Source organism: Xenopus laevis, chromosome 8L, assembly GCF_017654675.1.
Source record: "Xenopus laevis strain J_2021 chromosome 8L, Xenopus_laevis_v10.1, whole genome shotgun sequence".
Lineage (NCBI taxonomy): Eukaryota > Metazoa > Chordata > Amphibia > Anura > Pipidae > Xenopus > Xenopus laevis.
In genome coordinates this window covers 69,858,623-69,883,336 of record NC_054385.1, presented here as the reverse complement: position 1 = coordinate 69,883,336, position 24,714 = coordinate 69,858,623, and the positions used below count along the sequence as shown (strand labels likewise).

The 24,714-nt window shown below is 37.4% G+C and overlaps 1 protein-coding gene across 1 annotated transcript; it reads right to left on the bottom strand.

Moving 5' to 3' along the window:
• Nucleotides 1–1,034: 1,034 nt before the first annotated feature.
• prx.L (periaxin L homeolog) lies at nt 1,035–23,402 on the bottom strand. Its single transcript, XM_018230236.2, has 7 exons — nt 23,025–23,402; nt 18,929–18,984; nt 17,849–17,950; nt 17,365–17,478; nt 15,162–15,321; nt 13,453–13,646; nt 1,035–12,616 (listed from the first exon to the last, which is right to left on the bottom strand). Exons 1-7 carry the CDS (start codon nt 23,038–23,040, stop codon nt 6,542–6,544), a joined length of 6,717 nt encoding a protein of 2,238 aa, XP_018085725.1. The 5' UTR covers nt 23,041–23,402; the 3' UTR covers nt 1,035–6,541.
• Between the last annotated feature and the right edge of the window lie 1,312 nt (nt 23,403–24,714).

Here is a 24,714-nt window from a genome sequence, read left to right as displayed (position 1 = left end):
TTTGCCTATTAATAACACTGGTCCCAATCATATTTTCTTACTGGCCAAGTGACACTGAATTGATAGTTTTCAGGCATAAGAAATAGGTATTACAACTTGTATTAATACATTCTGCAGAAAAACAGTCGTGCTACTTAAAAATATTTTCTCATGTTAAACTCCACTACTTTAACTCTACTGAACTGAATAGGATAGAGTAAAAATGTATTTTCAGGATAGACTTGAAGCTGACACCTGACATTTATTTATTAAAGAATGCTCCTTCTCTCTGCCATCACTTTCTTCACTCTTATCCTCTCTCTAGATATTGACATGCTTAATCTGTTAAATTATCGGTTCCCGAACTAAGGGGACGATCTTACAAGATGGGATCTGATTTACAGGCGGGAGGCCTTACCATTATGTCTCAGTGGATGAATGTTCACTAGGTACCAAGTGGTCCTGCCTTCCCACCACTGCACCTGCAGGGAGGTCATATGCTGCACAGGGTGTTTGGGACCTTCAAGTGCAGTTTAGGTGTGGGAAATTGAAGAATCTTATGGAGCCTTCTATCTCACTAGGTTCCTCTGCAGATCTTCTTTCCCTGTAGTTACTGTATGTCAAAGAATTGCTGTGCTATGTAGTGTCTCAGTAGTCCAGACTGAAGCCCAGTAGGGATGTGATGTGATCTCTTATTAACTCAATAAACTGTAATAGATGGAGCACAAAAAGAGGCTTAAAGTCAAGTAGTCTAGAATCTATTGGGTTATGGCCACCCTTTACTTTACTTTAAACATCTCTTCTGTTATTCAGCATTTATACTTTCCACTGTCCTTTTCATCTTCTTCCTATAAAATAAAAAAGCCCTTTAAACTGATGTGATTTTTTTACTGTAGTGTAAACTCCAGCTCTCCAGATGACATGAAACCATCGAGATATTATATATATATGAGCATTCTGATCTCCAAAATACTGCAAAATTCTATTCTTTTATATACAATCCTTTCTACAGTTCTAGGGTTTTTTTTTTTAATAAAATAGACAGACATCTGACATACTGGTAGTATTTTCATTTGAAAGTTTAATAAACATTTTTATTACATTTCTGATTATTATGTCAAAATGTAAATTACAAAAAAAAGAACAAAATAAATCCAGGAAAGCGGTTAGTCAGTAATTTACAATGAGATGTCTGTTTCAAAAGAGCACTTCAAAGAAAAACTTGCTTGAATTTTTAATAACTAACAATAAAGCTATTACAAAAATACAATATACATCTTGTAGTAATTCTCTGTTTACATAGTATGGAAGCTGTTATATAGCAGTGGCATACATACACAGATAGAATATACCCTACCTTAACCTTCAAGACTAATACCAGGATTTGTTTTCATACAAAGGATTATGATGTTATCCAAACAAATCTAGTAGTTTCTTATTTCTGTTGTTCACTTCTGATTGAGCTTCTCCAAGTCAGTGCCAACTGATACACAATAGTTTAGATTACATATACATATGAACAATTGAGGCTTGTTGCTGTGTAGTACAGAAACATTACATTGATTATTCTGCCATTTCAAATATCAAGTGTTTTACTTACTAATATTGTAAGAAGGGTTTTTACATATATTATATATAGCAGTTTTAACAAAATGTTAACCAAGTCTAGTAACCTAGAGCAACCAATCACATTTCCTCCAACATCATTAAATTATACCAGCTGATTAGTTGCTCTGGGTTACTAGACCTGTGCAAATTGTGCACCTTTTACTACATTTTTCCGATCTTAATGTCATTTCAAGCTTTTTTTTGCCAAACCCAGGCCTCTAAGGAATTGTTATGGCCCACTGCAATGCAAGGTTACACGAGCATGTGAAATTTGGGAGAATCAAACTAGACGTCAACTTTCATTTATTACATGTAAATTAGATTTGGTAACTTTAGAGACCTGGTAACTTTAGGATAAAGGACACGCTACCTTAAAAAAATGGACATTCCCATCCTACATACTGTTCATTCACCTGAGATGCATTAAAAAATTGAAAGTGGCTTTTGCTTGTTGCATGGTTGGGAGAAAAGCCCATGGATAGCAATCTATATGGCTTCTGATGACAACATAGTTAAAAAGAAAAAATGGGCAATTATTAAAATCAGTAATACATACTTTAACATACTACAATATAGTTTAAAATTTACCAACCAACTACAGTTAAATGTTTGCCAGTGGACATGGCACAGAAGACATTTATACTTGGCCTGGGAATGCGCTATTGTTAATTATGACACAGTGAGGCTGATCAACGTGGCATTATGGGGATCAGCAGGAAAATAAGACTTATAGGAGATTTCTTAATTGCTGTGCATTCTGTGACTCTAATTTGGTTAATTGTAACAATTATCTTTTCTATGTTTCTGCTATAACAAATGGTCAGATTTCGAGCTGCCCCCTGCAAGATATAGGCAACAATGTCCCCATTAATGACATCTAATGATATTAGAAGTCAATGAAGAGTTCAATGACTATGTATATAGGCTCTGCAAGCTGAGTATTTTTATACAGGTCACGGAACTTTTGAAGAACCTAGCATGCCCCCTGTACTCCTCCTTCCTTGCTGAGAGATGGATGGTACTGTTTGAAAATATCTTTATGATAAATGTAAATGATGTTAAGTATGAAGTTGGCTCAGATAGAGAGTTCTGAATGGCAAAAGGGCAAACTTGAAGCACCTTTATTGCTTCAATAATTGATAGCACAGCTTTTTAATGGCATATATAAAAGCATGCTGTTACTGTTTGATATAATTTGTTGATAATGCATCTATAAAAATACTCTATGTAACAACCTTATATGTGTACCAATAACAGCAATATGATCTCTGTTCCATTATATCGCAAGTGTTAGGTGAGTGTACACTATCCATTTGACCTGCTACAACATGGCGCTTCATTTTCCACCTCCAACATTAACCATCATGACACCACATTCCTAATCGTTTGTGATATTTTAGGCCAGATTACAGTTTATGACAACCTGCCAATAGGATGATATTCTAACATTAATTTTAGTTTTTTCGTCTTTGGTTAATGGTCGAAATATTATTGATACCGCAAACACTGTCAAATGTCAATAAACCAGGGTAGCAATAAAATGTAGAAATAAAATGATTTAGTTAATCACTGTTATTTGCTGTCATTGTTAACATATTGTGACTAACAGACAGAGGTGCTAAGTTGCACCAGTGCAGTGATTATTAGTTCTGATTTGTCATCTGCAAGTTCCATAAAGGTCTGATTGCTAAGAGTAACAGCACCGGTGCAATTTAGCTCCTGCATTAGTAAATTAGTTTCAATTGCTTATTTGCAAAGATGAGAAAGACATGAACTCAGTTATAAAGATAGCAGATCATGTGGCTACTATGGGGTTCCAGTGAGAACTGAGACAGAATCAAAGCTATCAATGTCCTAGTTAATATGTGATAGTAATTTGTAAATAATTGTTTCAGTAAATATTTAAGTGATCTGATAATTTTCTCTGCACAAGAGGGGACTCCAAAGTTTTACCATGGGGCCCAATAACTTCTAGTTTTGCACTGGAGAGAAATCAGCTTGATCAACATCTCGTACACTTCTTGGCACTTTTGAATGATTTCCCAGGGTTAGCAATTGTGGCCACTTCCTTCTGGCATGATGGTGGTCTGGAGGATGGAAAAATGCAGTTTATGTAACCATAGCTTTGTTTATACATGTCTTTTCGGCCATCCCACCAAAGATATTGGATTATTCAGATGGCACGATTTACTCACATGAGAGTATCATTTGACAGAGATTCAGCCATAATTTTAACAACCATTGAGATGTCATCCCAAGCACCCAATTTCACAGGGAGGATTGTTTTTAACGTGAACAATATTTGGCATTAGCTGGAGAAACTTCTAGGCCCAAGCACCACTGGTTGTTTCCAGTTGTCCCCATGGAAGTGTGCAATGACCCATCTGCCTAAGCTCTTCTTAGAAGAGTCAGGGCAGAATTTTGACAGCTATTATTGAATGTGTTGAAAAATCAATTGGGCAGAAATACTGAGTGTGTATGGAGAAAAGGATGACATACCAATGGTTTCTTTTTCATTTGCATACTACAGCAAGCTGTTTCTATTTAACTAATTCAAAATGCATTCTGAATATTTCAGATTTTTCTAAGCCCAACCGCGTGAGTTACTGTCACCAAGAATATCTGAGGGTATTTCTTTAATTTAGAGAGAAATCCTTTTTTTCTTAGCATTATTGTATTATAATTCTCCCGTGGAATTGCCTTCCTAAACTTCAGTATGGCCTATATCACCTTAAGGGCCTAATATAGTAATGCACAATATTTTTGAGATGTTCCTATTATGGAAACTATTCTTTGTACGTTTGCCTACTTTGTCTTGAACATGTCTAGTAATCATTAACAACCAATAAGCAGCTAGCCCTTATTGGTCGCCTGTTTGGTTGTAATGGGTATTAGATCTATTGCCGACATTACACAGATACTACCTAATTTGTTTTTTATCAATATATGTGAGATTTGCCATACTAGCAGCACTTGAGAGGAGAAATGTAACTTAATATGTAAATTTAAACAAACAGTGCCCTTCAGAGGCCAAAGTGCAGTGCAGATATTCACTTGCTTAGCTCTACCAAACATCCACTTTTAGACAAAACACTGACCAGACATGGGATTGATAGCATTTGACTCAGCAGGCAGGGTAGGATTAGGGCATAATGGGTCGACAGTTGCAAAATATAATGTGACCGTTTTAGATGAAAATGATGCTGTGTACATTTAAACTATGTGATAATAAGCAAATAAAATATGCCAATGGTTTTGTAAACTGTAATGGTGAGGGACACACACAGGGTCATACTTATCAAAGACAAAAAGGCATAATTTCTTTCCTGTAAATCAGAGCAACCAGGTAGCACTGGTCTATGTTGGAAAGCAAACATTCAACTAGTTACTAAGATTTCCTAGACCTTAACCAAACTTTGCGCCTCTTATTACAATACCTCTAATGTGTCTAAATATAGTCCTTGATCAGAAGTAACAACACAAGGGTCTGCAAACCACCATGTCCACCATTTTGCTCCCATGAAACCAATACAGCAATACACTAAATGGTTCACAGCACCATTCTTTGTCAATACATTACCTGGCTACAAGCTTTCTACTAACTGCACCAAGCTGCTTGGTAACTGGCTCGACACAAGCATACATGTCTTTACTTGAACTAAATATCCTGAAAACATCGACTGACTTAAGCCTTACCCTGCCTGCCTCCTTTGAACTTCTCACAATGTGCATTGCCAATAAACACACAACATGTAAATTCTACAGCATCGGTGGTCAGATACCTGGTCCTAGAATTTATAATCTGTCCAGAAAGTGATTAAAGTTCAGCAATGCTGTATAGCCACATCTCCACCAAAATCCTGCAATGGTAGTGCAGACTCCTCTAGATACACATGTCTACACAAAATGCAAGTGAGTTTCAAAGGAGTTGCACATACACAAAATATTAAGTAGACAGGGAACCCCATTTATTGTGACCACACATGCATCAACACACATGCATTTGATAAAGGCTATAATTATGTGTGCAGGTCATTTAATATTCTTGCTTGCAAAAAATTGGTTAAACACCTGTTGGCCAGAACACAAGCATTTTGACTTAATTAGCCACTTCCATATTTAAAAATTAACAATACGTATAACAACTGAGAGAAAATGAGGCCAAGCACATAATTATATATGTCATGTAAGGTAAGATAAACAAATCATATCTGAAAACTCAGCACAAATGCACACATCCCAGGCAAAATTTGCTCAAAATCCTTTGCCCCAGTGTTTAACATTGCCTATATGAACAGTTCATGGGTTGACTCATGTTATGGATGTTGGTTCCTTTGCTGTTAAGTTTATGCACAGGCCAGAGATGGTGCCACAGTACCACAATCAGGGTAAAAGACTGTTGCCATTGTTGATTTTGGTACTTCATTAGTGATTCTTCCACAGAGATAGAGCTTCATCAAACAGGGGAAACCAACTTTTGTGAAAAGCGAAAAAGGGTGCCGGAGAAGCTGTTGAGTATGACGAACAAGGCTGTGAGGTTATCTTGTGCTCCATATTAGTGATAATGTTCCCTCTTCACAACATACAGAAGTTTTATTGCCCTCAATTTTAATACAAATTGTGGGTATGTATATGAAAATATATCACTCACATATATGTATTACAGTTAAATTTTACACCTATTTGTATTGCCATCAATAGCATTTCCCAGGTGAACTAGTCTCCAAAAACATTTGCTCTGCATTTTAATTTTGATATATTTTCTGACCAGCATTTTTAATCGCTTAAGCTTTCTGAAACACATACATGCACAGAGTTGGATTTGCTTTTAGTCCTGCTACTGGGTAATGCTGGAAAACAATATAAAATATGTTAGAGCAGATATTAGCTGCTGTCTGCCAGTGACAGTCTAACACTGTTATATGAAGTCCTGAGCAGGGCTGTTAACTGTTGTTCATAAGGCCAGAGTTTTTTCTGCCACTGTCTCTGTTATAATTTGCTTTATTTTTGTAATTTTCAGAATGCCCCCAGTCACCTCTTCTTCTATCTGTTCTTCATCTTCAGTAGTAAAACCCACCTTTGGTAGGGAGATTTTTAGACCTTCTTGAGAACTTTCATCAACAATTTTATGAGTTTCAGTTTTAACCTCTACATCGCTTTCTGCTTTAGCGCTCAGAGACAATTTAGGCAAGTTATACTTGGCTGATTTTTCTTTGGCCTCCACCATGGATCCTTTCTCTGTTCCACTATTGTCCACTGTGTATTCACCTTTAGATCTGCCTGAGAGAAAACCCAGTGACATTTTAGCTCTCCCAGTTTTTCCTTCTCCTTCCTTAATATTTTCCACTGTTGCCAACTCTGTTCTTGTAGAAGAACTGATCTGATGTTCCTCCCCTTTATCTTTCTTCTTGAACCCTGAAAATGTTATTTTAGGTGATTTAAATTTGGTTGTGAGTGTATTCTCTTTGCCCTCCTCTTTGGAATCAGACTCTTCTGCTTTGACCAACTTTAAGTTCATTTCACCATCTGTTTTCACCTTATGAGGTGAGGAAAACTCAACCTTTGGTAACTTTATTTTTCCGATTTTCACCATACCCTCCTGTGCACCATGAAGTGCTGACACATCAGTTTCACCATTCAGGCCATTAATGTTAACGTCACCAGAGTTTGTTTTGTTGGAAGAAAATCCTAACTTGGGAAACTTTAACTTTGAAGACTTTGTTGTGCCATCATGGTTAATATCAGTATCTTCCTTTGCAGAACCATCAAACTCTCCATTTACTTCTTTCCCTTTGACTTTACCTCCTGACATTCCAAAAGTAGGTTTCATCTTTATTTTTGGCATTTTAATTTTCATTTCTGGACCGTCTCCTTCTCCTGCATCTGCCATTAGGAAATGTTTCTCTTTTGTTTTTCCTACTGAGAAAATCGTTTTTTTGAACTTTTTTCCTGTTTGATTGTCATGCTCTAAACTTTTGCCTTTCAGACTTGCTTCAGACTCTTCACCCTCTGATTGTAATCTAGGTGCTGAAATTTCAACATCAGCTTGAACAGATCTGGGTAAACTGATTGCAAATTTGGGCAATTTTACTTTGTATTTTTTCCCAGAATCCTCTTCAGCTGACTCAATAATTTTGTTGCTAAGTTTTTTCTTAGTAACTACTTCTTTTTCGTGCTCCAGTGTTCCATCTACATCGTATTCTGCATGTGCTTTCATCTTTGGGGTGGAGATTTCTAGGTCTGGCACCTTAAATAAAGATTTATTTGCTTCTTTATCCTCTTCAAGTGACATATTCATGTCATCATCTACCTTTCGACCAGGCATGCCAAAAGATGGCATCTTTATTTTTGGAATTTTCAGACCCAAATCTAAATCTAAATTCTCAGCAGTGGTTGATTTAGATCCCTTTTCTAAGGTTGTTTCATTGCCCCCTGCTTCACTTCTGGAAAATCCAACATCAGGAATGTTGACTTTAGGCATTTTGAACTTTACTTCAGCCCCATCTGATGCTAAGTGCAAGGGTTCTGTGCAAGCATCTGCGCTGTCCTTAGAAATACCAAATGAAGGCATCTTGATTTTATACCCTCTCCTATCTTCTGAATCTTCATGATCTATAGCCTTTGTATATCCTTTCTTGATTATTTTGTGTTCACCTTCCATTTCCACAGACACATCATCCACTCCTCTAGCTTTTAAAGAACCTACATGCAGTTTAGGCAATTTAAGCTTGAAGCCTGATTGCCCAGAATCTGTACTTTCCTTTGTCTTTGAGATTTTGACATCCACTTTAGCAGTTTCATCGTCCATATCATTGGAACCACTAAATTTGGGCAGTTTCATTTTTGGCATTTTGAATTTTAGATCAGATGGTCTGCTTTCAGGGCTACTTATCACAGCATCTCTGTCGCCTTCCTTGCTTAGGCTAATATCAAGTTCAAGTTCTGGAGCTCGAATTTTAGGAGTAGACATTTTAGGTAGCTCTACAGATGGTAGACTGAATGTTTCCTCTTTGGACCTTACCTCAAAATCAGACCCATACATTTTCATCTCCCCTTCTATGAATGGTATGTCTTCTTCATCTGCTTTGATTTTAGGCAATGAAATGTCAACATGAGGCATTTTAATCTTCAACTTTCCTTCTGTTTCACACACGTCTTGCTCATTTTCCCCAAGCTTTGGTAATTCCACTTTTGGAATTTTTAAATTGATTTCTGATTTTTCCAGAGAAAGATCGGGTTTGTGTTCAAAAGTTTTAGGCAAACTGATATCTAACTCCACCTTTGGGGTAGGAACATTGAATGTGGCCAGTTTAGGTAATTTCATATCTCCTTCATGTGCTTTTGTCGATATATCTGAAACACCAACTTCTGCTTTTGGTAAAGAGGTGAAAACATCTCCTTTAACACATGGAACAGAAATTAGCAGTGACTGAATTTCTTGGGGGACTGAAACTTCCAATGAAGGCATTTTTATTTTTTCTAAGTGCATTTCTTGCTCTTGAACCCATTCTGCTACTTTTGCCTCTGATTTTATTAGTGGGATATCAGCTGATTTATCACTTTTCATCCCAATGGAAGGCAATGCAATATGGGGAACTTTCACATGGACATCAGGTAGATGAAGATCCTCTTTTGAACCTTTCATACCAAGGCTAACATCATGTGCTTTAACCTTAGGAGACATTTTAAATGTTGGCATTTTCATGAATGTTGTTTTCTCACTGGTTTCCTTAACATCTGTCTCCACTTTTGATTCTTTCCCATGCTCTTTTGACTTTTGAATTTTCACCTCTAGGTTAGCATCTGAAATTCCTGATTCTTTCTTTGATATTCCAAATGAAGGCAGTTTGATTGCTGGCATCTTCACTTTAGGCTCTTTTCCTGTTTTATCACCACTATCACCTCTTGAAACCGGTGATTTTACTGACGCCTTCTCACCTGATTTAGAGCTTTCCATTTCAAAACCCATTTCACCTCTTTTGATCTTGCTGCCAAACCTGGGCAGTGAAAATTTGGGAAGGTTAACCTTAACATCTGGGATGTCAATACTAATATCAGTTGGTTTGTCTGTCACAAGAAGAGCATCCTCCTTTGAAACTCCAATATCAACTTCTAGTTTTGGAGCCAAAATGTCAACAGAAGGAAGTTTCACTGATGGAAGTTTTATCTTCCCTCCAGATGAGTCATCATCTTTGCAGACTGAGATATCTGTTTTCTTTTTGCTTAATTTAGCAACATCCTCATCTATATCATGCTTTGCTTTTGGAAAAGTGAGTCCAAACTTGGGCATTTTCATTCTTGGTCCCTTTAATGGCATTTCTTTTTCTCTTTCCAAATGTGATTTGGTCTCTGCCTCTATACCTTTTTTAATTTTGGGTCCAGATATTCCAAGTTTGTGAAAGGAAAATTTTGTTGACTTTGATTTTACGTCTTTCTCACCAATGATCCCTGCTGTTCTTTCCTCTGTACTTGGTACCTCTATAGCAACCTCTCGTATACTTGCATCAATATCAACATCAGGAATTTTAGGTACAGCGATTTCTACAGATGGTAGTTGGACCGAAGGCAGTTTGATTTTGGCATCTGTTGTCTGTGCATCTGTTCTTTCTTTTTGGATTTTTACATCTGTCTTTTCCTTTACTTCCAAAATGTGATCCTCTGTGGATTTTACAAATCCTAATAAAGCTTTTGGTAGATGAATCTTTGCCCCTGTATCAGTCACATCCTTTCCCTCCAGTTCAGGACCCTTTAAATGAGCAGCAAGTTGTGAGAAAGAGACATCACCTGTTATTTTTGGAACATCAAGTTCAACAGCCATATCTTTTGCTACATCACTAAGTTTAGGGAGATTTAACTTTGGCAGCTGCAAGTCACACTCTGGTTCTTTAAGAAGACACTCTGAAGCTTCAGCTTTGACTTTTGGCATGGTTAAATCAACATCAAACCTAGGTGCGACTATCTCAAGATCAGGCACTTTAACAGAAGTGATGTCAACTCTTGATTCTGCATTAAATGCTATTGCATCACATACCACTTTGGGGATTTTCATTCCTAATTTTGGTTTATCTACTGAAATGTCTACATCTGTTTTTGGGGAAAGAATGTCTAAATCACCCGTCTTTATCTTAGGAAGATAAATATCTACCTTTGAGAATGTCATTTTGTCTCCCTTCACATCTAGGTCCACTTCTGGAATCTTTGTATCTGTCTTTTTATCATGCTTTCCCACTTTTGGAGAAGATGACAGAGGTTTTTCAAGCTTTGTTGACAGGTCAAACTTAGGTAAGGATACTTTTGGCATTTTTAACTGCAAGTCGCCAGTCTCTGGAACTTCAAGCTCAGGAGCCTTTATATCTGCTTTAAGTGAAGGTAGAGTAACTTCATGTTTCACTAACTGAATATCTGGGACTTTAGGTAAAGATATATCAACAGACGGCACCTTAATTAAAGGGATTTTTAGTTTTCCATCTGTTTCTGTCGCTGTTTCTTTCTCTGATATGTCTTTTTCAGGAAGAGATAAGTCAGATTTTTCTTTGGACAAAGATATGCCAAAACTAGGTAATTTGATTTTTGGTCTTTTCAGTTTGATATCTGGACTCTCCCCAGCAATTTTTCCTGTTTTTACTTCTGCATGAGGCGTTTCTGCCTTTGTTCCAAGCAAAGGAATGCCTATTTTAGGCATTTTTATTGTGAAATCTGGAATTTCAAATAAAGTTTCTGTTTCAGTTGTCTCTGCTTTAATATCAGTCTGCAGTTTTCCAGTTTTTAGTTTAGGAGATTCAGCATATGCTTCTTTGACCTTCATTCCCGTTTTAGGGGGGGTAATTGTGGGTATTTTTAAAGTTACATCAGGAATAGCAGGAGCTGGAGCATCCAGTTCAATTGAGAGCTCTGTATCCAATTTTCCTTTAGGAATGTTTATATCAAAGTCCAGCTTAGGAGCAGAAATGTCTAGAGAGGGTAATTTCATAACAGCTTTCTTTTCTGAAAAATCCCCCTCAACTTTTCCTTTAGATACAATAAGACCAATTTCTGGAGATTTCAGAGAAGGCATTTTAGATTTGTCTTCAGTAGGTTTTTTGCCATCATGTTTCTTGCCATCATGTTTCTTGACGTCCAAATCGTCCTCTGGAGATTTTGATGACAGACCTAAATGTGGGATTTTGATTTGAAACATTTTACCTGAATCAGATGGCTCAGCTCCAGCTTTGCCTTCAATTTTAGACAGGCTCAAATCATCAAGCTTTGGTGCTGCTATTTCAACAGAAGGAAGTTTTATTTCTGTCTTGGATATTCCCTCAATAGCCACATAGGATTCTTTTTCAAGACTAGTTAAACATTTGGCAATATTTGACATTTGGGGTGTGCTAAGCTTGCCTGTATGCACTTCAACTTGAGATGTAGGCACTTTTATTTCAACATCTGGAATTTTAGCTGTGGTGCTCAATATGGCCATTTTCACACTTTCTGTTGCGGAAATATCTGAGGTTTCCGCCTTTATTGATGGCAATGGTATATCTATTTCAACTTGTGGACCCTTAATTATTTTTTCTTCCTTGGTTTTCATTTCCAGTTTTGGTGTAGAAAGTTCTACTTCTGTTTTTGGCACCACCACATCTACTTTTGGTGACTTAATAAATTTAGGAAAAGAAATTCCAAATGTAGATTTCTCCTTTTCTTTTACTTCTAATTCAGAACTGGTTTTTGTTGATGTCACCTTGACCCCAGCAGCTGCATCTTTTACTCTAAGTCTAGGGAACTTTATTTTAGCTCGTTTTTCTTCTGCAGTGGATATCTTAGTTGAAACCTTTGTGCTTTTGATGTCAGTGGTAGTCTCCACTGCACTTTTGGTTTTTATCAACTTTGAAAACTTGGGAAATGAAAACTCAACATCAACAGGTGGAATATCCATACTGCCAACAGATACTTCTGAACCTTTGTGGGCTTCTATGGAGACTTCTTCATAACCCTTTACTTGGCTTGGCTCCTTCTTCTTTTTCTTTTTCACTGATGTGAGGCTTTTAACAGTCTGAGAAGACATAAAGTCACAGCTGAGTTTGGAGCTTGCAAAAAAATACACGTAAAAAAAAAAAGGAATCTTAGTAGATAGAGAGTTATAGATTGCCCGTGTGTGCATTTGTCTGGCTTCATAGCTCACTGATATGTCACTTCATGCATAAAGACAATATATACCTGAGTTTTAAATTCATGTTGTATTCTATTTACTTGAAAATATATCAGTAGTAGACAATAATAATCTGTTAGAGTCTATGCATAATTCAACTGATGAGACAAGCAGTATGGCATCTCCCACTCACATTGATAAAGTAAAACATGCAGAAAGTAATGTTTTGACTAAAAATACTCTCAATATGTATATGGGGTATATCTTATCTTTAAACATAGTTTTCTGGATAAACAGTTTTTATGTTTTTGCAGAGGCATCAAGGAAATGTACTAATTTCTCTTTGAAGATAAAATAAACCCTATATAAAATTAGGAGGAATTACTTTTGACTTATACTTTCTTGGCTTGGGTAATTCAGGTGCTTGTATGGTAAATACAGCCCTGGGATGCTCTACATACTGTTTTCTGTGCCAAGCTTTAAGGAACAAAAATCCATAGTTCATTTAAAACCGTACCCTTAACATAACAGGAAAATAACTGACACATTTTCTAGAGCTGATGTTGGCTGCAATTTAAGGAGTTGAAGTCTAGTTATCAGCTGGACGATTGACTAACTAGATTTAGACAAATATAGAGCATCCCACTTCAGGTGAAAAAAATCTTAATTTTTTAACTCCTCTGAAATAATCACAGTAATTGGTTTAGAGTCTACTGGATGGGCAAGATTCCTCTGCATACCATTTTGGGCATCTTGGTCTTTGGACCCTTGACTTCTACACTTCCGGATGTTGGCGACACTGTGACATCTGAGGACTGTACAGCCCGTTTAAGGCAGTATGAGACTTTGTAAGGCTCCATGCACTGAAGTAATTTTAAAGCTTCTTCATATTTGACATTTTCAAAAAAGACATGGGCACTTAGGAGCTGGTCTCCTGCAAACCAAGGGAAAAGAAGCGGCTTTAAAATTTGATACATGTTAAAAACAACTGAGCACTACTATGGGTAGAAGACTGCAGTGTTGTACTATCTATTCCAATATTCTGCGATAATGACTAATTATTGTGAGGATTTATGAAGTGGCAATTTTGCAAAAATTGCTTGGGTAGAAAAGCTGCATCAAATTATTGAATTTCAGTAAAATGTTATTACTTTGCGCTGCATCTACATTGATATGACTCCAACTTTGATATAACAACACTTCCAGCTTTTTAATCCCCTTTCAAAGGGAAAATATGTTTTTTTTTACAAAATGTATCAGTTAATAGTGTTCCTCCTGCAGAATCCTGCATTGAAATCTGTTTTTCAAAAGAGCAAACTGATTTTTATATTGAATTCTGAAATTTACAGTGGGGCTATACATGTTCTTAGTTCCCCACATTCTCTCAGCTAATGACTTGTGCTCAAAAACTTTAGTCAGTTATATCACCCTGTTCCCTTTCCCACCCAGTAGCCTATTAATAGACCAATAGGAAGGTAATGAGACAGAAGCTCCCTGACACCAGCATTGCTAAAAACTTTTCCCCACCTAGTGGTAGATATAAGAATAGCACTCAGCGGTAAAACAGCCAAGTCCGACCATGACTCCTCCAGTTACACTAGAAGAAGAGTAGAAGAAACAATAGCTTATCTGAAAGTAGTTCCATTGTGAAGTGTTGGCTCTTTCTGAAAGCACAGGCTCATGCACAATGACCTGAGATGGCTGCCTACACACCATTATTACTACTAATAAAATAAATGTATTGGTTCAATAAGAAAATTGTAAATGGTAGAATGAATTATTTGCAATGTACACAATAGTTTAACAAAAACCTACATCACTGTATTATCACAAACTATACCAAGTAAAAACATAAGTACATTTTTGCCAGAATCCAGACAAGGCTACTACTGAGATTTGCAACCACTATTTCCTCTAACTCCTTTTGAATTGGTGTTAACCCTAAAGAGAACAATGTTCTCTACAGGTCAAATTATATAAAATATAATTACAATGGGACCTCTTGCATAGATTCTGTGTTGCTCTGGGGTTCATGGTTAGTGATTATAGTCCCTGGGGGGTGCCTGGCAAATTCAACCCCCCCCTATAATATGACTTTCCTTTGTAGTGTCTTGCCGTACAAAGGGTGTGAATATCCCAAGGTGGCACATTATAAAGAAGATGGAGATAAACTTGGATGGGGACCCCTTCCTATTGTAACCTTTAAAGGGGTGTATTTTTGGTACTTTGTATTGATTAGTTAAAAGAAGGTCATGCTGTGTCCTGTATAAATTACTATGTCAGTGCACTGTTCTTGTTGCATGTTGTCAGCTTTATTTGTTTTTGTGGCAGTCCTGTTTTGTGAGCTATAATTTATTTATCCTTATTTTACAGTTACCCAGAGTGCACTGCAAGCAGACATGACCAGCACATCTCAGCATTCTACACAGCATAAATGATCCACTGTTACCTTCCAAAAGAGGCAACGTTTTAGCAGCAGGTGAATCCTTGACAACATCTCTGATAATCACTCCCTCTCTGCCACCTCCAGAAATGACGATGCCACTCATGCCAGCTTTAGCTTCTGTTTCTACAATAACCTCTACCACCTCTGAGGTTTGCAGCGTCTCCTGTTAAAAGAAAAGACTGTCAGTTCCTTAACTGTGCACTTTGCATTGAAATGTATATAGACCTAGACACCCTACAAAGGGGGGACCAAATTAGCTGTCCTGCCTATGGAACATGTCCTTTCATATCCAACCAAAAAGCTAGCAGGAAGGGAGGAATAACAGGCATTAGGACTAATTTATGACCACATGACCTATGTTCTTTTACCCATAATGCAGTATAATTCCCAGAATTCCAGAGTAGTAGCATGGATCAGCTACAAGGTACAAGGTGCACCAATAAGGATTCAAATTCATGCCCATTTTGGCAAATCACAGCAATTTGGAGCACATTTGTCTGATTGTGTGTGTTAATGGCATGACTTCCAGACATGGATTCAATAAAGGCATTAGCATCACCATGTATTTGCCAAACTTAATCTCATTAATAGTGATGAGTGAATTTGTGATGTTTTGCTTCACTGAAAATTTCACAAAACTGCAAAAAAATTTGTGAAACATTGAAAAAGTTCCCAAAAACATTTTTTTGACGAGCATCAATTTTTTTTTGATGTGTGTCAATGTTTTGCCATCCGCAAAACTTAACAGATGGCAATTTTTTTGCAGCAGTTTTGTGGAACTTTTTGCCTGTGGTGAAACACGGGAATTTGACGCAAAACTGACCATGTCGAAATTTTTCACTCATCACTACTCATTAAGGGTATAAGAGGTTAGCATATTTTTACATCCCATCTGCATAACCTTAAATTTGTCAACATCTGCCCAGATTGCCAGTTTGTCCAGGCCCTGTTGCAAGGATGCCACATCTTGGATGGAATGAATTCTTATAATTAATAATGATACATGCCCTCCCCAAGTAATTAATGAACAAATTAAATAAGAGTGGACCAATACACAACCCTGGGGCACCACATTAAGAGCCTTACTCTAAGTAGAGAAAGTATATGTATGTTGTTCTTGTAATTGTACATTATCCTTTACCCAGTTTTGCATCTATTTACAACCTTACTAAGACCAACAAATCTTAAGGTGGCCATACACAGACCAAGTCGGCAGCTTATTGGCCCGTGTATGGGGCCCCCTGACGGGCTTCCCCCATCGAGATCTGGCCAAAAGTCTGCCAGATCTCGATCGGATGGGACAAAAAATCCCGTCGGATCGCGTTCGCATCTGTTCGTTGATGCGGTCCGACCGCCCGTTTCCCATCAATTAAGATCTGATCGTTGGGCCCTGGGGCCCACGATCGGATCAGCCCGATATTGCCCACCTCAAGGTCGCCAAACGAGCGGATCTCTCCGTGTATGGCCACCTTTAGTTTAGTTTGGATTTCCCCCAATCCATTGGTGCCATACCAGTCAGTATAAAGTACATACAAGTTAGTATAAAATGAGAAAAGTGGTTTGGCTAAACCTTAACCAAGCTAAGCACTTAAGGGTATATATCATAAGGCCCTGGTGTCCCTACTAAGTGGATCTTGAGACTGCATTCAATGTAAAAAGAACTTCTGCTCTAATCATTATCTGAGTAATTACAATCCCTTATTATCAAGACTTGCCACAAACTAGCAGCCCTTCTTACTTGCAACAAGAACTGAGCCTATTCGCTTACGTGAATTATGATGCTTTACAATCTGAGAAAAGTTCAGATCTTTTTCCACTATGGCTTCTTCCTTTCTATTGGGGTTTTAATCCAAACAGGCATACCCCTTTTTCTCTTTCCCTTATCCCTCCAAATAGCCAATTGAATAATAATTCAGCCCAGTCCTCTAAAAAACCCAAAGCCCTCCTACATACACCAATCTGTTAGCATTAATCGCCATAAGCTCTCTCTGCTTTCCAAATGTAGCACATGGCACAGGGAATATATCTGAGATAATTACCCTAAAAGTTCTCACCTTTAGCCTTTCACCCAGTTTCACCTGAAATGATTCATGAAGACATTCGCCCTTCTGTGTAACTTTGTACCAATTTGTACCAAGACCACCTGGACTTCCCAAGCCAAGCCCCTTTAAAGTATTTTATGAGGAAGAAATAGAACAATAGTTACCTCTGTAATCTTGATTGGGGTCTCCATTTTAGCTGGTTCCTGTTCCACTAAGGCTTTCTGTCCCTTTAGAAGCAGAACTTTCTTAAGCTCTGCGTGCAACTTTTCCTTCTGTGCCTAAAACATAGAGAGATATTTAGCTTCACTGTATGGACTCCCAAGTACCCTGAGTAAATACTTTACAGTTGAGTTTAACTTTTCCCCTCTTGCAGCCTACATCCATTGCTGCTCCCTAACTAGTGCATCTGAACACTGTGCAAGGTGGGGGATGCATACATTCCTTCCTGACCCTAATGAATACAAATAGTGCTCTATTTATAACACATGCAGCAATTTATTTATGTAGGGAGTAAGCTGCAAAATGCAACAAAATGGCGGATTGCATAATTTTTTCGCTTTACTGATTCACAGGATCTGGCTCACTTTTCAGGCAAACATCCCATTCCCCTCCTACCACTGAGGCTGAGGAAACATTGTACATTCTTACTGCTTGTTCTATGTCTTTACTTTCCTCCTGGGACAAGTGGGGTCGGCCTGCCGGAGGAGACCTTTGCTTCAGGTGGCTGAATTTCTCTCGTACTTTTCCTGGCTGTAAGTTTAAAAGAAAAATTATAACAATGAACAGTGTTGGCCATGAAAAAAACAAAAAACTTTTTAAATTGTATTTTTTTTTCAATTTATGGAATGTGCTGAGAAATTTTGTCTGTGAATGATCCAGTTAGAGATATGCCTGAGGCACTGCAGCTCATTTGTCAATTCTGGCCTAACTTGAACCTGGACAGTAACTAGGGTTGCCGCATGGCCGGTTAAAAATTATGATTTATCCCAATGTTAATAGGGAAAAAAAGATACATATCTAGGAAGGCCAGTATTTTTTTGCGGAAAAGGTGGCAACAGTAACCTATAGTGATAAATCACAGATTTTTTTTAGCCAGTTGCAATAAGATCAATAAAAGCAAAAATGTGATTGGCTGCCATGAATTACTGCCAAGGGGCAATTTTGCCTGGTGTTGATAGCTGTGTAAAGCTAACCGGTAGATCATCAGCTTCTGCAAATGGCATTTTTGACCTGTGCTGATGCTTTCATGCCATTCTAGGCATTGCTTGTGAAGAGAAGTCATCCTGTTTATTCTGCTTATCAACAAACGTATATATAGAAGTTTTGCATGGCACACATTTTTTCTTCAGAATCTACAAAAGATGCTGTCTCCTTAGCATGCCACTAGAGGGGACTATACTTCAGAATCAAGTATCCTACTTGACTGGAAAAGTTGAAATAACATAAAAGAATTAGCCTATGTGTGTCAGAAATGTTGATGAGGTTTCAAACCAAAAGATCATTATGGCTGCCACCTGACTAGTATTTTACTAGCCTGGCCAATAAAAAAAGATGCTGGATGTCAATGCTATTAGTATGAAAGAAATATAAAAAGAAGGCGGCCAGCATTTTCAGAAAAGTTGAAAACTTAGAGAACATACACTGAGGGGTCTGGATCATTGCCACAGCATACTGCTTCAGTATTTATGATATTAATAGGAAGATCTGCCCAGTGATATTCATACTTACAGGGGTTTCACACTCTCTGCTTGAAACATGGATTTTAGCTGCTTTTTCCTCTGCTCCTATGGAAACACAAATTAATGTAAACATTAACAGATGTAATATTATAACAAAAGTTTTAATTCCCCAATACATGAAATAAGGAGGATTTTAGTAAACTGCTTTTCCTCTTGGACTTAGAAACCATGGACTTTGCTATCATCCTGGTCTGCCCATGTCAACTCTAATCTATTTTTACAATGGGCTTTTAAATTGCCAACATATCCTGCAGTGCTATACAATGCATAGGTGAAAATACAAATGACATGGCAAGTACATTCCCAAAAAATACCTTTTTAAATTGTGTCAGGAATTATAAGGCCCCATACTACTTAGTTTAAGGATCAGTAACACCAAAAATAAGTAATTAGAAGACAACGTAGTGCTGTGCTGGTATAAATTCTATGTTAGCTTCAGGAATTATATGTTATTTAGAATCTTCTATGTTACCTGTGCAATTAAGCCCTATTTGAATTTGAATAGTTGGCTACACAGCAGCTTATTTATATAAACTAAAGTAATGTTTCTGAAGCAAACACAGAACTTACCAGTGCAGGGTAACAAAACAGTAAAGGGTTACTGTTCCTTTAACAGCACCCTTCTCCCCAGGGCTTAGCCCACCACTGGGCAATGGGCCCTGCCAACTAAGAATTAAGTGATCACAATTGAAAAATAATGCTCACTATGGTAAGTCTCCCCAGACACATCACATTGCATCCTAACACACCCAGAGCCTTCTTAACCACACACATTCCAGCCACAAGCCCTGCCCCTTTTGTATTTTATAAATCTGACCATCAGCTATATGAGCCCCCTGAAATCCTGACATCTTTATACTGTGGACCCTGCACCTACTGTACTTCAAGATGTATTTCCTGTAATAAGGAACTTTCTAAACATCAGGTTTCTGGATACAAGAGATAACAAATAAAAAAAAACAAATACAAAAAGTATTGTAGTAGCGATACCTATATTGGCTAACAATAAAAAAAAAATACATTGCAAGCTTTCGGATCACCAAGGCCCCTTCGTCAGGCATTTTGCCAATATAGGTATCACTTCTATAATACTTTTTGTATTTGTTTGTTTTTTTATTTGTTATTTTTGCTACTGGCTAACACGGTACCACAGTTTTTGTTTTGTGGATACAAGAGAAAAATCAATGATATTTTTCTTTACCATATTTACCATTTTCCAACTATTTTAGTTTAATGTTTCTTTAGCTTAATCCTTGCCTGGATTGTATTTACTAGCATTTATTTTAATTCATTCTCTTGCATTAAACAGCAAAAGCAAAAAGTATTTACAGCAAGATGTACAGTCTTATAACTGTTCTGTACTTTCAGTACAGCATTTAAAAGCCCAAAGTACTTATCTAATAATCTAACACCAATGCCAGCTTGGTAATAATAAGTGCCACGGAAATAACTGATTTTGCCAGCTTGCACATCCATGATGGATATATTGGATGTTACATGCCTGATTCTAAAGCTTTAACCGCTCAAACCAAGAGAATTGTTGGCAGTCGCAAGGCTCAATTAATATTCAAGGCTCATAGAACATGACAGAGGCAACAAACTACATGAAGATTCAACAGTCACTGTTTCAAATAGAAAATGTAATTGGTTACATGGCTTTATACTTAAAAATGTTCTGCTTTGGAAACCCAGAGGCAGCTTTTTTCTTCTGCCAGCGGTACTGTACAAGCCTGGCTATTTTTGGATGACAAAGCTAGAAGGCTAAGGACATATGGGTGGGATATAAAGGCAGCTGCCCCTCTCACTCCCGTCAGAGGCTGAAGTTCGTGCAGGGATGGGCTCTGATATTACATGCGACAGAAATCTTAAACACTTTGCTCTCAGAAAAAGAATCTGTAATTGCTTGTACAGGCTAGAAATGCATAACAAGATGGCTTATCCTAGGGATTGAATGCCAATCCATGTCCATGCTCTGTCTGTACTAGGGTTGTATAGTTTGCTTTGCAACTGTATAAAAGGCAGTAATATACACTGTACTCAGTGCTTAACATGGTGAAAAAGTGAGAAGACTGGCAGTTGGCATTCTGTCAGCATTTAATAAATATAATGTAAATGTTAATAGGGCACTATCATCAAGAATTAACATTTCGGTTTGCATAATACTGATCCCATATGTATACACAATTCAGTTTTTAAAACATGAAAATTCAAGATTTATTCAATTAAAAAAATTTAGAAAACTTTAATGAAAGACGTCACTAACTAAAACCTAAAGCCTGCAACAATGAAATAGTAGGAGGTGTATGCATCGGGCAAGTTGAAAATAAATGGAACAATATGATTTTTTACTTTTTTCTGCAATTTAATTCAATTGGGTTACCCATTTGAGCTTACTATTAAATAAGCTCATGACCTGGGGGGGGGATTATTGCAGAAAAAATGTCAACAACGTATTGCAATTTTAAAGATCAATAAACATCCAGCTATGTGTAATGTTTCATGTTTCTCATGGACAGCAGTCCTGCCATTATTTATAGTTGAGCTTTGACTTATTTATATAATGTAAGGAATGGATCTCATATTAAAACCCACTTTTTACATCACTGCAGGTTTTAGAGCATTTAACAATATTAGCAGATAAGAAGTTTTAGCAAGACCAGGTAACATATATAGTATGAATTGACTGGTCCTGGTAGTAAATAACAGAACCTACTTGCTTCATGTACATGTAAAGGTAAATATTGAGTGGGTACTTGATATAGTGTGTTCCTCGGCAGCACAAGTGGCTAGCACTTCCACTGAGCCAATTGCTATTTAGTATTTGCAATAATGTTGACAGCCTTTCTGCCCAGGAAGGGCAGAGACACACGCTGCTTTCCGAAGTCGCATTAAAGCACATCCAATAACAATAACCTTTATCTACACATAAATAATGTTTAAGTAAACTTTGGCTGGTATAGAATAGAGCTTTGTGAGTTTACAAACTGCTGCTAAGGCTTTGTTTCAAAGAAGAAAAGATGGGGAGGCAATCTGAATATAAGATTTCTGGAGTCTGCAAGCTATTGCAGGTCAAAGCCTGGGTGCCCATTCCAGCTGCCCACGTCTGGCACAGCTCAGCCCACAATCAGTCATTACATGAAAGGTCAGAGCTTCATAAATGGAATTCTCAGTCCTATGAGGGACAATAGGCAGCCATCTCAGGACCCCCTCAGAAAGCATTTCAGGCATACCAAGGAAAGGTTTCCATACAATGCATCCCTTAATGCAGTGCAGAAAATCATGCCATTGAAACTTGTGCTGTCGGACAGCACAGGCAGAACTGGTATTAAACAATAGCCTCATTTACAGGAGGATTTACAAATGGTTGTTTATGGAATATACATAAAGAATATCAATAATAATAATGTAAACATGTAGGAAAAGTATATACTGCTATTACGATCTTGCCAATATTTGTGTTAAAAGTTATATGGGGAGGGGGCAAGAGTCCTAGTTTCAGACTAGTAGACAAGTAGAAGGGGTACAGACAGAGAAAATATACTGTAACTGCTTTCTGCCCTTACAAAGGAGCATGGAGTTAAAATAATTGTTCTACAATTTAGTGACTCAGTGTCCCTGTCATTTATGCTTTGGTGTTGGAATCTACTGTAATAGAATCAATAGGCAATAGACAATTTTGCACAAGATTTGTTGTGCATATTACATAATACTATCCAAAACCAGCATGGCAGCCTTAGTATAGCTTTCAGAGAAAAACAAAATGCTTTCACTGAAAGTTATATTTGGAGATAAAAAAAAGATAATATATTGATGGCTAATTATAAAACAAGTCTCTTTGTAAAACTTGATACCAAGTTCAGATTATATTCTTTTATTGACTTACTAGCAAAAATACAGAAACTAATATCAATATGGTTTTGAAAGAACATGCCACAGCATTTCAAGAGCTGGGGGGAAGCAGTCTGCCTCTGAACTCTGTTGACTGAACATTTCCTGCACAGTCTTCAGAAAGAAAAGGTAGAAAATAATAATAATAATTACAATGCCAATTACTTGTAAAACACCAGCAAGGCATGCCAACTCACCTTTCCAGAAAGGCATTTTCAGGAATACAACACCTCTCTCCTTAGAGTGCCTTAAAATCTGTAGCCCTGGGATCCAAAGAATCACATCCTATTCTAGCCTTATTTTCTTATAATCATATCACCTGCATTCTGAATTCCAGCCAGAACAATCCCAAGATATGGATAATAAATAGACAAAATTGCAAGTAGAATATGAAGTATGAATCATGTTCATGGTAAAATAGATTTACAGAAAATGCTTCAAATTTTGCTGCATTGTAAATCGCACAGGTAGCATGAGTGTGAAGGCATCCCTCTCATGTCTTCACTGGGAGACTGGGTAATAGCAGTCTATTTCTGGAGACGTCTCTATGCCTTTAACCTCTACTTGCTACATACAGTGCTCATTAGGGTTTTCCCTAACAGGTGGCAGTCACTAAGAATGGGCATTGGGTATGTCACTATGTCTGGAGCATATGCTGTAACCTACGATAGCTGCCAAAACATTGCAGACAAATTATAAATTATAAATGTAAGCTGCTATGGATGCCCATATAGACCTATTCTAAGCAACTTTTGAATTGATATTCTGTGTTTTTTTATTAATTTAAACTATTAGCCCTAAAATTTACTAACATTGGAGATAAATATCTGGAGAGATTTCTGGAGATGTTGCCCATAGCAACCAATCAGATCTTTGCATTTGTTTTCTAAATTATAGATGGCTGTTTAAATCTAATTGCTGGTTGGTTGTCATGGGCAACATTTCCAGAACTTTATATTTTTTATCGCCAATATTAGTAAAATAGTCTGCACCAATGTGATCTGGTCATTGTGGACACTGACCCCCAACAACCAAATTTTATAATTACATCTTTTTAGAATTGTTTAACATTCCACTTAGGCGCTCTGTTATTCAGTGTCAGACTGGGCCGCCAGAACACTAGAAAATAACCCAGTGGACTCCGCTCCCTTGATTAGTCGCCCTCTGTTAAGGAGAAGGAAGGAGACCATCTGTATGTGACGTGATGTGTTGCAATGCGACGTGTGAGCAAGGGGGGGGGGATTTGGATGTCTGGTGGCTGCAAGCAGGGCTCTTGGTGTCATAGCCCCAGTCAGCCCCCTATGCCTCAGTCTGATGCTGCTTTTCTTCATATAGTAGCAGAGTGTTGTAACATGTCAACCATATATCAAAAACAGAAAATAGCAGTATGTGATACATTTTATTGGCTATCTTACTAGATTAAAAAATGCAAGCTTTCCGGGTTTCTTAGGTCCCTACTTCAGGCATGGTATATTCATATTCCATTCTGACTTTCAGATTGCTGACTGGTTACTATAGCAATAAGCCCTAGCAACAAGATGGTCATTAATATTCCAGCTACACAAAAAAGGTTTAAATAACTCAGTTACAAACTGTTTAAGTCACTGTATACTTTACACTAAAAGTTAATTTTAAGGTGATCTACACCTTTAGTAAAATCTCCAAATATTTTTTAGTAATTCTATGGAATTCCAAAATTCTATGGAAGAGAAAAGAGCTCATCTTTGGAAAGCAGAATATACATACCCAGGATCTCAGTTAACAAGGGCCTGCCTCTTTGTGGCTTAAAGGAACAGGAACACCATAAAATAAAAGTGTTTTAAAGTAATGGAAATATCATGTAGTGTGGCTCTGCGTTGGTAAAACTGATGTGTTTGCTTCAGAAAC